The sequence below is a fragment of the Alosa alosa genome, chromosome 1 (assembly GCF_017589495.1).
Source record: "Alosa alosa isolate M-15738 ecotype Scorff River chromosome 1, AALO_Geno_1.1, whole genome shotgun sequence".
In the NCBI taxonomy this organism is placed as follows: Eukaryota; Metazoa; Chordata; class Actinopteri; order Clupeiformes; family Clupeidae; genus Alosa; species Alosa alosa.
Window position 1 is genome coordinate 19,472,578 of NC_063189.1, and position 13,717 is coordinate 19,486,294.

The following is a 13,717-nucleotide window of genomic DNA, read 5'->3' on the forward strand; positions in this document are numbered from 1 at the left end:
CACCAATTGCAGAAAGCGAATGTACAGATTGGTCCTTATTTCAGCCATTTGATCAGTACCTTTTTTTAAGATGAACTAAGGTAGTTCTTAACTGCTATCGGGGGTGTCACCACCAGGAAAACGTATTAAATATTGTTATGTAAATGCACAAGTTCTGCACACTTTCAGTCAGAGATTAGGGGTTGCACTATGCCTAAAACATGCGTGCATACCGTAAATCCTCAAATTATGGCCGGGATTCTATTTATAAATAAAGGCCTACAAGCCGGGGTAATATTGCCTAAATTGGTTCGATTTAACTCAATTAAATAAAAGAGCTCTTCTTAATATTTTATATTGTTGGTTGGTTTAATACTGTTGCCAATGAAAAGTCGTTGTCCTACACTAGGTCTCCAACATGTCGCTCTCAAGCTACCAGTCGCTTGCCGCCCCCTTCTGAGCTTGACAGGCTGAAGCAGTACTAGCCACATTTAAACACAATTATTGCCGCGAGGCATTCCTGTCTACATATTTAATAAAAAAGTAAATCATGCATAATGAAAATAAAAAACTCAATAAGGTTTCCATTACAGCACAGCGCACGTTCAATGCATGAATGAAATCGGCTGCCTTGTCTCGCAATAAACAGCTGGTGGAAATCCTAACACTCTTTCAACTAGGCTACATGAAACTTAATAGTGAACCATCAAATACCCCCCAGATTTCAGTGCCCATCAGTCCCAACATTTAGCAATATAATCAAACAGTCCAAAAGTGAATTAAATCTCAAACCTAACCTTTTGATTAGCCCACAATAAAACGCACGTAAAAAATGAAGGCCTGCCTCGAATACAAGCCTGCCCCAATTAAACACCTGTGCTTTGCGCAGCCTATAAATAAAAGACCCCAGCCATAATTTGAGGATTTACGATAGTCTACGACATTATCATTAAGAAAGGTATGTGAACAGTCTCTAAAATAAGGGTAGCTTCCTTAGTATAGCGTCGTTGAAAGTTCGCACATTCTTTTAAACATGCATCTATTTTTCTCTCTTGCTCTCTCGGAGGTAGCCTGCTGAGCACTTGCTCTGCTGTCGGCTTGTAAATGTAAATCTGTAAATGTTAATCAGGTTTCTCGGCCAAGTATACTTGCCTATACAAGGCATAGGCAAGTATACTTGCCTATACAAGGCATTTATCCCATCCGTGAATTAGTGAACACACAGAGCACAGAGTGAACACACAGTGAGGTGAAGCACACACTAACCCGGAGCAGTGAGTTGCCTTGCTACAGCTGCGCTCGGGGAGCAGTGAGGGGTGCCTTGCTCAAGGGCACTTCAGCCGTTCCTACTGGTCGGGGATCAAACCGGCAACCCTTAGGTCACAAGCCCGAAGACCTAACCAGTAGGCCATGACTGCCCCTATGTGCCTTGATATTGCCCAAAATGCTTGATTGCTTTGCATTCTCCACATTTGTAGCTACATTTGCATTTTTGTTCAGTGAATCTTTTGTAAATTGCTTTACAATTACCGTCGGGCCCTCGTTGGCTGCCTTCATTATCGCCCTGCTTGCCACAGCTTGCAGCCATCACTCCTTCGTCTGCATGTTCTTTTAAAACGCACATCTTCTCTCGTTATCCGAGGCAGCCTCCCGATCATTTGTTCTGCTGCTGGCTTGTGCCTCCACATGCTCAACATGCTTGATTGCATTGCATTCTCCACATTTCTAATTGCATTGCATTCTCCACATTCTAATTTTCATGTACCACATCAACATTCTTGTTCAGTGAATCTTGTAAATTGGCCACCTTTGTTATCTCCCAGCTCGCCTCAGCTTGCCACCATTCACTCCTTCGTCTTCATTAACATTCCCTATAGAATTCTCAATCTTTTTGACCTCTATGTGTCCAGTTACATAGTCTGTCTGTTCTTGGTCTTGGATTTTGTGAAATAAATTTCCAAACACTTATGCGACTTATAGTCCGATGCGACTTATATATGTTTTTTTCCTCTTTGTCATATTTTTTGACTGATCCGACTTATACTCCGGAGCGACTTATAGTCCGGAAAATACGGTAGTACCCGTCAGTCAAGGATGGAATAGAGGTCTGCACTCCCGCAGTAGACCCGCGGGACCTGCGGATCCCGACGCAAAAGAGTGCGGCGCGGGACAACTTTTGAAAGCTCTTTGCGGGAGCGGGCGGGATGAGAGAGGTGTGTTCGCGGATGCGGGACAAACCGATGATTCACTGCACTCCCGCAAATTAAACATGTGCGTAAAATTAAATATGGAAATGATTAAAGTTGTGTTCATAACTATAGTTCAGCTGGATGTTCTGTTAGGCAGCATTAAAAAACGGGGTTTAAGCATAACTGAAGGATAGCAGGACTATAGCCTATATTGTCGTTTACGTGGGTTCAATTTGTTCCTGCTGCTCATTGTCAAAACTCGAAATCGAAAGCATGACAGAGGAAGAGGGCACCAGGCTAGGCCTACTTTAGTTGTTAGCTTACATTTAGAACCAAGAAACTGACATCTGGAGTCTTTCTCAGGTGTGTGTGCTGCTTTCGTGAGACAGAAAGAAAAGCTGAATAGGCTATCCCTCCTGCATGCGGGCTTTAGCGGGCGGGAGCGGGACATCATGTTACAGATGCGGGCGGGAGTGGGACTAAAAATGACACATTAATGCGGGAGCGGGACTGAATATTGCGGGAGCGGGCGGGCGCGGAACTGAAAAATCAGTCCGGCGCAGACCTCTACAGCCAGGCCCAAGGGCTCAGGGGGCCCTGAAGCCCAAGCCTCTGTGTGAAGTCACTGCACCCCTCATATCTGAATAGGGCCCCTCAGTCAAATAACACGGGCTATGTTGTGTTGTTATGTTGCATCCAATGCAAGAAGACTTTCAAACAGGAGAGGAAGGGCTGTTTTATCTGGAGAGACACCTGTGTGCCCGTACAGACAGCCAGCTCATTAGCAATCAGTCAGTCTCAGCAAAGCTGCAGACAACAATGCCAAGGACACGCAGAGGGCCTAGTGGGCTGCAACAGCTGTGTTTGCATAGCAGCATGCAGTAGGAGTGTCTCATGACATAATACTATCATTATACCATCACACAAATTGAAACAAGCATTTTACTCACTTGATATTTTATGTAACAATTCACATTTTTTTTGACCAGACATGAGTCTGAACTGCAGAAAACCACACAGATGAAGTCACACACACACACACACACACATATATATATATATATGGGGAGGAGATAGGATAGCATGCAGTAGCCAGAAAAGTTGTGGGTTCAATTCTTGGCTTCCGCCATTGTGCATTTGAGCAAGGCACTTAACCCCAAACTCCTCCAGGGACAATAGACTTTGTAATATAATTTAAATATACAAGTCACTTTGGATAATAGTGCTAAATTAATAAATGTAAATGTAAATAAATGTAAATTTAGGTCTGGGAAGTCAGGGAAGATATGTAGGTCTAGTTATGAAACACTGTTTTCCTGATGTGCAAAATTATGAAAAGTCTGAAGGTTTTGCTCAATGTAATACATTTGCAAAAAAGTCTATAATACTAAAAATAGACACTTGTTTTATAAAACCATGTAACTATTGACCATTAAAAATAGACCTTAAAAGTGGTTATTTGTAATATACTAATGTTTTTAAAGCCAAATTGCTATTATTTAAAGACAGGTTGTAATAGCTGTGGGAATTTATACTCGAAAGGCAAATGTTATTGAAGACGTCATAAAGGAAGACATCATGGTCTGAAACATTAATTAAGCAATATAGCACGAGTGAGAGTGGGGTTGGTCATGGATATTCCATGACCAGTCCCACGATCACGAGTGCTATATTGCTTTTATACAACAATTCTACCACAAACTAAATAATCTGAAATATTCACCCCAATATCACCCCAATATTGTTTAAAAATGTTAATTTAGACATCGTTCTTACGCATCAAAAAACAGTTCCCTTTTCAATAGACAGCGTCTTGGTTGCTAGGTAACCAACATCCCAGATCCCTCTTTACGGGTCTTTGTGGATTACGTGTCTTCTTGAAAGAAATGTTGAAAGTCGGGCTGAAATCACATTCATATCTAGCTTTGCTGCATGCATGTTACAAGGACACTGGGCCATGTCATGTAAGGGACATGGTACTGCAAAAAACGGAAAGAGCCTACATTGCAGAACCACTCAACTTTATTAATTTATGGTGAATAAGTGTTACACTACTGTGCACATATGTTTTTCTGACACGATGCTAGCACGTTAGCAGCGGTTAGCTAACTATGCTTACGTTGGTTATCTACAAGTCTCCTCCAAGTGACAATCATATTATTGGCCCTACACAATGCTGGCAATGCTGAGAACAGTTAGCATCCTCGTTTATCTTACTTACATTGAGTTAACTGTGTGGCTTAATCCACAGATGTGGTGAAGCACTGTTTCGTTATGGTTTGCTAAGGAGTAACCAATTGCTTAAAATAGTGGAGAGCTGGGATGAGAACATTGTGTCAAATCTTCGCATTGTATCGCGGAGTGATTTATTATTAGCTGTGCAAAGTCTGAGTTGAAATGTCCAGGGATATCCCAACTCATGGAACGTCTCTCGGCCAATCAGAAACAAATAAATAGTTCCATAGAACCCAATTGTTGTATAAGAGCATATTAACAACAAGAACATCATTTAACAATTATTTAGTTGAGGCATAACTTGGATGATTATTATAACAACGCATAACTATCCGAAATTTTTTTTATCACCAAATCCCTGAACTGTCCACGTTTGTGACAGACCAGTGCTAACGTTACCAGTTAGTCACGAGCATAGACAGTAAAAGAAACGAGTCAGAAAAGGAAAGAAAAGGTCACGAGTAGGCTATTTGTCATACTAGCCTACGTAGCATTCAGTAGCCTACACTAGCCTTACCATCCTTCATTTTTGGATCTGGTCTTCCTGCTTTGATCCTAACTTTTGCACTGTATTTGAATGTATAAAAGATGGACTTTGTCCTCTGATTCCATTGTACTGTTTATTTCAGGAGCAAAAAAACAAGCTTTCCGTTCAACACAAGATTCTTAGTTGTATGACTGCAGATAACGTTCTTGCTTCCTCCTGCTCATTAGTTCACCGTTGCCGCTATAAACAGCACCCCCTATCGCAATTGAAAATTACTGTATGGAGGAGCTACCTTCCTTGGCCATTGAAAACGACGTGATTCACGAGCCGCTGTGGTCCGAGGCGTTTATAATGGACTTCATTGCAATTTTTCTTGAGATTTTCACAAGTTTTGCCAGGTTTAGCCTCAGTTATGAATTAAAATGTGTTTAATGCAATAAATACAGTATAAACTGTAGAGATGCAACCTGCTCATTAAAATGATTACAAATGGGATTTTTTTTTTCCAGTTTCTTTTTTTCTTTTTCTCCCCCCGCCCCTTTGGCGGCCCTCAGTTCAATGTTGAGCTCCTGAATTGGCCCTCACCAATCAACACTTTGAGAACCCCTGATTTAAAGTGTTCAAATAGTAATATATTAACAGTAATTTATCAGAATAGTAATTCACTTTATATATTTTTTATTTTTCTCTGAAATTTTAGGGAGGGTGTTCCTCCCTTTCCTCAATGAAGGAGCCATATATATATATATATATATATATATATATATATATATATATATATATATATACATATATATATGTATGTATGTATATGTATAGCAGACACATAAAGTCACATATATTATAGTCATCATAAGTCAAGACAGTGGATTAGGAGTATTACTCTATGGCCTCTTCTCAAACCTCTATTTGCATACGGCCTCTCTCCTCAGTCCTTGGTCCTCCAGCTCGTGCCCCAGAAATCGTTCAAAGCCCGACGTCATTGAGGACATCTCATCTAATTGCAACCAGAGGAGGCAAGATAGAGGAGGTGGAAGGCCCGATACGTGAGGAAACACAAGAGTATTCGTGCGAAACACAAGAGTTGTGCGATCGTCCAAGCTGCCAAGGTAAGAAGTTCCCTCCAACGTCTGGGATTTATTTACGTCAATAAATTAGATAGACCAAAAAAGGACCTTTATATGCTGGAATTATCACAAACTATCATGCAAACTTTTTTTAAAAGTTCATGCCTGTTTTGTTCACAAATTGTATAATAAGTATTCATTCATGTCTCGAAAACTATCAAACATTACCTCATTATCAGGGTCAAGTGGGAAGAGTCCATGTTCATATGACATTTTTAGGCTTTGGTATAAGCTCATATTCTTTGCAATTTGCCTGTCTGTTTATTCTAGCCTAAGAGGTGATGCGCCGCATCATCAGTAATTGAGGTCTCTTAAAAGTGATGCATGAGTGTGAGCAGGACATCTCATCTCTCATATCGGTCTCTCCTTCATTCCTCAATCCTCCTATTCCTTCTTCGTTTCCTTCACAAAATTAATTAGGAGGGGCTAGGACCGAAGGAAAAAAGGAAGGGAGGGAGGTAGGATAGACAAAAAGACAAATGTGAAGAGGCCTATACCAGTAACCTTAGATCAATACTGACTAGTTGTTTATTAAGGATTTACGAAAAACAAATTACTAAAGATGTAATAAATGTGCAAATATTGCCTATACAGACCTTATTGAGCACTAATACACATACTAGTTACATATCAAAGTCTGCTTTATTGTCAATTTCTTCACATGTCAAGACATACAAAGAGATTGAAATTGCGTTTCCTACTATCCCACGGTGGAGACAAGACATATTTTACCAATTAGGTCCACAGACAAACATAACATTCAAGTAAACAATATAAAAGAGTAAAAATAAGAAGGCACATACAATGAAGAATAAGAGCAGCAAAATTTGGTTGAAATTGTGCAATTGTGCATACAGTAGACAGTCAATATAATAGTGCAAAAGTCAGGCCAATAAATGGCTGAGGTAGTTTTGTTTGACCTAAGTATGCAAGTGGCATAGTGGTGCAAGTTATGTAAGAGCAGCAGAAGTGTGTCCAGAAGTGTTCAGGACAACAGGACAACAACAACAAGTTGCAAAGTGTGCAAGTGTACAAGTGGAGTAGTGCAAGTGGAGTAGTGCAAGGCAGCCATTGTGGGTCCAAAAGTCCAGGATGTTATGTAGCTGAGGGTGGAGGTGGGAGAGAGTTTAGCATCCTAACAGCCTGGTGTACTGTATGAAGCTGTTGGTGAGTCTGGTGGTGTGGGAGCGCAGGCTTCTGTACCTCTTCCCAGAGGGCAGTAGATCAAACAAAGTGTGAGCGGGGTGACTTGCATCACTCACAATTGTGGTCGCCTTGCAGGTGAGGTGGGAGGTGTAAATGCAATTGTGGTCGCCTTGCAGGTGAGGTGGGAGGTGTAAATGTCCTTCAGGGAGGGGAGTGAAGCACCAACAATCCTTCCAGCTGTGTTCACTATGCGCTGCAGGGCTTTCCTGTTGTATTCAGTGCAGCTTCCGCCCCACACAGCGATACAGCTGGAGAGGATGCTCTCAATGGTGCCTCGGTAGAATGTGGTCATGATGGCTGGTGGAGCACTTGCTCGCCTGAGTTTCCGCAGGAAGTACATATTAATGGTTAGTGTTTGTTTCCAAAACTAAAGTGTAACCTTGTTCAGTTTATAACGTCTGGTCAATATGTCATGTGAAAAGCTGCACTGGAACAGTGTTTAATAATAATAAAAAATAATAATACTCTTTTTCCTGCTGTATTTTCAGAGCATACACTACAATCACATAAGAATCATCTAAATGCAGTACTGTTAATTCCCCCTGTGTGCTGTCTAGACCTTGGAAGATGGATATGTCCCCCACTGAAAACAGGGGGAATTTATAAAAGTACGATGTATTGCGACATCAAACGCAAAGTCATTCATTCAAAGTCAAATTTGTAGTTTCTTATGTCTCATTCCATCGAACTACAGATCCGCTACCCGATCTGGCAAACTTACATAGTGCGGTTCACCATTTTCACCATTTTCTGCCGTGTCTCGAAACGGGGAAGGAGCAGATATCAGAGTCTTGGACGAAGAGCACAGCTCAGTCTGATCTAGAGCAGAGACACATCACACCATCCAATATCTCTCACAAGCATAGTGATGACCTTAAAGCAACACCAAAGAGTTTTTTGTACCTTAAAATAATATTTCCAAAATCGTTTCAGTGGTTCATCAACTTGTAACAGGGTGAACGACACTTCTGCATTTGCTTCGCAGCCCTCTATCGGCTATAACCGCACTATGTAAGTTTGCCAGATCGGGTAGCGGATCTGTAGTTCGATGGAATGAGACATAAGAAACTACAAATTTGACTTTCGTTTGATGTCGCAATACATCGTACTTTTATAAATCATGCAACATATTCTACCTTGTCTGTGGACATTGTTATTTGCAAAGCCGATGCTGGATAAACAAATAGTGTGCGTGCGACAGAGGGAAAGTTCTTTGGTGTTGCTTTAACTCCAGGTATTTAGCCAAATACCAGCTATGCTAAGAAAAGAAAAGAAAAACAAAACAAGTAAAACCACTTCTAATGGAAAGGTTAAATTGTCTTTGGCACAGTATGTACCTATTATCAGAGGGATCATACATCACTCCTGTGCCTCTGACTTCAGCCCACCGAGGAAGCTATTATTGGCCAGAGTGAGGTGAAGGAGGAGGAGCCTGTAGCGACTGGAAAGTGGGGATCTCTCTCCCCCCTGCCAAGAGCTGCTGCACTGGCTTTGCAGCATGCACACGCCATCAAGCCCTTCTCCTTCCCTCTCTCCATCCTTCTGCTTCTCATCATCTAATCGGTGTTAGTAAAAGAGCTCTCGTTACCTCTTGCTTCTATTCCACTCTTCTCGCTCATTCTTTGTGTGTGTGTGCGTGTGTGTGTGTGTGTGTGTGCGTGCACCATTGCATCTTTTGTTGTTTCCTGTGCCACTGTCTCTCTGTGTCTGCATTTGTTTCATGCCCCACATCACACTCTGATCCTTTGGAGGATTATTGCTGAGTGTTATTAAGTGTTTGCGCCTGAAACGGAAGACACAATGCTCCGCCAACAGACTTGGACTTTCGCTCTGTTCTTCTGCACGAGTGTCATCTCTCATTGTATGGACTTTCCTCTCTTGGCGTTACCTTCCGAGTACCACTGTTGACCCTTGAGGATGGAACGCTGGATGACACAGGAAAACTCTCTCAGAAAAGTAGCTGCATCATAGCCAACACCATGAATGCATCTCATGTACAAAAACTTCGCCCCCATCACAGCAACCACTACCACCACCACCACCATCTCAGCCATCATGTCCTTCCACACCAGCACAAAAATGTCAGTTTGAATGGAGCTCTGGGGAATTCTGGCACTCAGGGTGATGGGTCCGGCTCGTCAGGCTGCTACGAGCAGCTGCTGGTCTCCACCAAAGTCTTCCTGGCGCTGGGCGTCCTCAGCCTGGCCGAGAACATCCTGGTGGTGGCGGCGGTGGTGAAGAACCGCAACCTGCATTCGCCCATGTACTTCTTCCTCTGCAGCCTGGCTGTGGCTGACATGCTCGTGAGCGTCTCCAACGCCACGGAGGCGGTCGTCATGGCGATGCTGACGGGTGGTGGCCTGCGGATGCGGGGCAGCCTTGTGGAGAGCATGGACAATCTGTTCGACTCCATGATCTGCACGTCGCTGCTGGCATCCATCTGGAGCCTGCTGGCGGTGGCAGTGGAATGCATGATTGTGATCTATGAAATGTCCTGTTGCTATGGATGATAACAGAGTTTGCTGAGCCTTGACATGAGATGCGCCACAGTGATGGCTTAATGAAAAAAAAATAATGCTGTGCCCTTTCCCTTACAAACATCCCTTACTCATGTGGAGTGTGAACACCTTTGTGACAAATGCACATAATATTTCCATACACACGCACACACAGAAATCAGTATAAATTCACAAATAGTGTATGCATAAAAGTCTTAAAAATGCTTACCACAATGAATATGATGTTGCACGCTATTTGCTATTACGCTAACATGCTATTTCAGCTCTGAGGGAAATCAACCCCCCTTCCCTCCCTAAGGGTTGTCCGACCTGTTTGAGAGCTGAACTGGTGCTCTTGGCCCTTCGCACAGCTGTCAGTTCCAGATGACTCCCACTTGTGGGGCCCATGCGCCTTACAACACCACCGCACAGCAGCCACAGCAATTTTGCTACTCCAGAGCTAACGTGCGATGCAACTTGCCATTAGGGGAGACTGGGGCTGGTTAGAACACTTTTCACTCTCGGTTATATTTCTCCCGTCTTACAATGTGTTAAAATGGTCAAATTGTGTTTAACTGAATGCTTGGGATCTCAGGTAAATACTGTATATTCAATATCAACAAATGATCCCTTCTTTTGAGTTATATATGATTAAAGTGGGTTAGTTACATGTGCCAACCTGCCCCAGGCACGGGGTTGGTTGGCACATGTCGGGTTGGTTGGAACACCCATGTTATAGTCCTTTGCTGTACTCATTTTTTTTTTTGCTTCAGTAGGACCACTGTCAAGACCAATTTGGTCCCGCATTTTTTTTTTACTTCAAATTGTGACACCGTCACATTAATTTAAGTGTTCCTTTACATTTATTATTGCACGGAACATTATCTTGATTTCCTATAATGTTTATGTATGAGGAATGATATTCATATGTATATCTGTGTAATATATGTATTGTCCACTGTGGTTTTGGTAAGAATGTGGGGTGTCTTTAAGGCCTCGGTCGCCAAGGATTACTATGACCACGCATACAAGCTTACTTAGGTGGGTGCGCCAGGTGTTTGGGCGGTCGGTGGAGAGATTCAGCAAATGCAGGGTGTTTGAATGCGTATGCCAGTATTGTTTTCTGCAGCAACATAGAGATAAAGCTAGTTCCCTTTGTTTGAGAGCTCTTAAAACACGTCTTAAGAGACTGCTTTAAGGGAGGAGAGGAGAAAACATTGTGCAACTGCATAGACTGTACCTCATACAGCGTCTCCAGCAAGAGGACGTGCCCGACCCCAAACTTCAACTTCGGCGGTTAACGTTGCCCGACGCTCAACGGATCTGGTGAGATCTATCTCGTTTGGGTATTTTTTGGCGTGGTATACCACTAAAATCAGCTTGACCTTTTGCCTTTTTGTTGTGGATTATTTATTTTTGCTAAGGCCCGACAGAGGATTATTTCGCGGCCTACCTGTTTCCTGGTTGGAATATAAAGACTATAGCCGATCCTGGGAAAGACCTGAAGTTTTCGTTTAGTTTGGACTTTTAGTTTAATTTTGGGGACTGAGACAAAGGGGGGGGGCTCTGCAGCCTGGCTGTGGCTGACATGCTCGTGAGCGTCTCCAACGCCACGGAGGCGGTCGTCATGGCGATGCTGACGGGTGGTGGCCTGCGGATGCGGGGCAGCCTTGTGGGAGAGCATGGACAATCTGTTCGACTCCATGATCTGCATCGCCGCTGCTGGCATCCATCTGAGCCTGCTGGCGGTGGCAGTGGAATGCATGATTGTGATCTATGAAATGTCCTGTTGCTATGGATGATAACAGAGTTTGCTGAGCCTTGACATGAGATGCGCCACAGTGATGGCTTAATGAAAAAAAAACAATGCTGTGCCCTTTCCCTTACAAACATCCCTTACTCATGTGGAGTGTGAACACCTTTGTGACAAATGCACATAATATTTCCATACACACGCACACACAGAAATCAGTATAAATTCACAAATAGTGTATGCATAAAAGTCTTAAAAATGCTTACCACAATGAATATGATGTTGCACGCTATTTGCTATTACGCTAACATGCTATTTCAGCTCTGAGGGAAATCAACCCCCCTTCCCTCCCTAAGGGTTGTCCGACCTGTTTGAGAGCTGAACTGGTGCTCTTGGCCCTTCGCACAGCTGTCAGTTCCAGATGACTCCCACTTGTGGGGCCCATGCGCCTTACAACACCACCGCACAGCAGCCACAGCAATTTTGCTACTCCAGAGCTAACGTGCGATGCAACTTGCCATTAGGGGAGACCGGGGCTGGTTAGAACACTTTTCACTCTCGGTTATATTTCTCCCGTCTTACAATGTGTTAAAATGGTCAAATTGTGTTTAACTGAATGCTTGGGATCTCAGGTAAATACTGTATATTCAATATCAACAAATGATCCCTTCTTTTGAGTTATATATGATTAAAGTGGGGTTGTGCACATATGCCAACCTGCCCCAGGCACGGGGTTGGTTGGCACATGTCGGGGTTGGTTGGAACACCCATGTTATAGTCCTTTGCTGTACTCATTTTGCTTTTGCTTCAGTAGGACCACTGTCAAGACCAATTTGGTCCCTACCGATTTTTTTTTTACTTCAAATTGTGACACCGTCACATTAATTTAAGTGTTCCTTTACATTTATTATTGCACGGAACATTATCTTGATTTCCTATAATGTTTATGTATGAGGAATGATATTCATATGTATATCTGTGTAATATATGTATTGTCCACTGTGGTTTTGGTAAGAATGTGGGTGTCTCTTTAAGGCCTCCTCGACTGGATGATGGACTATGACCACGCATACAAGCTTACTTAGGTGGGTGCGTCAGGTGTTTGGGCGGTCGGTGGAGAGATTCAGCAAATGCAGGGTGTTTGAATGCGTGGCGCCAGTATTGTTTGCTGCAGCCACATAGAGATAAAGCTAGTTCCCTTTGTTTGAGAGCTTTTAAAACACGCCTTAAGAGACTGCTTTAAGGGAGGAGAGGAGAAAACATTGTGCAACTGCATAGACTGTACCTCATACCGCTGCCTCCAGCAAGAGGACGTGCCCGACCCCAAACTTCAACCGGCGTGTTAACGTTGCCCGACGCTCAACGGATCTGGTGAGATCTATCTCGTTTGGGTATTTTTGGCGGTATACCACTAAAATCAGCGCTTGACCTTTTGTTTTTTTTTGTTGTGGATTATTTATTTTCGCTGCGCCCGACAGAGGATTATTTCAAGGGCCTACCTGTTTCCTGGTTGGAATATAAAGACTATAGCGATCCTGGGAAAGACCTGAAGTTTTCGTTTAGTTTGGACTTTAGTTTAATTTTGGGGACTGAGACAAAGGGGATTCAAGTATTGTGTGGTTGCACGGATAATTGGTGTAATAATAATATACCGTTAAGCTGGCCATTCAATTCAACTGTTTGCGCGTCTTTTCTTTTGTTCAGCCGCCTGAATATTTGTTGGTTGCTGTGTGCTTTATTAACGCAGTATACCGCTCTTATGCATATGTGTTTGTGTAATAAGGCAAAAGTATTTGTGACAGTATTGAAGCCGCTTTGTTATTGTCGATTACTACTTTCATTCCCAAGAACCCCTTTGTGCGTTTATAGTAACACAGCTGTTTAAAAAAGGACGAAGGGCTGATTGTTACAGATGGTGGCCTGTAACGGGGAATGAAATGTAATTTTTTGACTTTGCTTTATTATTACTATAGCGGGGAATATTGTCTGCTGTTGTTAACTTGTAATTATATCCTGTATATTGCTGAACACACAAAAAAGCAATAATTGTTTACACACTACACTGCTTTGCATTGAATATTAAGCACTGTTTATTACGGAAAAGGGGAGATATGTATCAAGAAAGTGGTCCAGCTCTAATTGAGCTTGACTTAATCCCAGGATCTAAATCTCTGAGCATGGCACCCGGCTTCTACACCTGCATCAGGGCACGGGCCTTGTGAACCGCACCATGAACCAAGGGG

General features: G+C 42.8%; 2 protein-coding genes across 5 annotated transcripts in view; one reads left to right on the plus strand and one right to left on the minus strand.

The window, feature by feature from the left end:
* Window positions 1-13,717, minus strand: part of gad3 (glutamate decarboxylase 3) — a 54,475-nt gene that overhangs the window by 19,297 nt on the left and 21,461 nt on the right. The window contains exon 1 of one of the 4 annotated variants that reach the window (XM_048246819.1): window positions 5,794-6,005. The exons of the other annotated variants lie outside the window; for them this stretch is intronic. The gene's annotated coding sequence lies outside the window, so the exon portion shown is untranslated. Of the gene's footprint in view, window positions 1-5,793; window positions 6,006-13,717 lie in introns of those variants that run through there. 4 annotated transcript variants of the gene reach the window in all.
* On the plus strand, window positions 8,400-10,202 carry mc4r (melanocortin 4 receptor). The gene has a single exon (XM_048246845.1). The coding sequence runs from the start codon at window positions 9,203-9,205 to the stop codon at window positions 9,731-9,733; it is 531 nt and encodes a 176-aa protein (XP_048102802.1). The 5' UTR covers window positions 8,400-9,202; the 3' UTR covers window positions 9,734-10,202.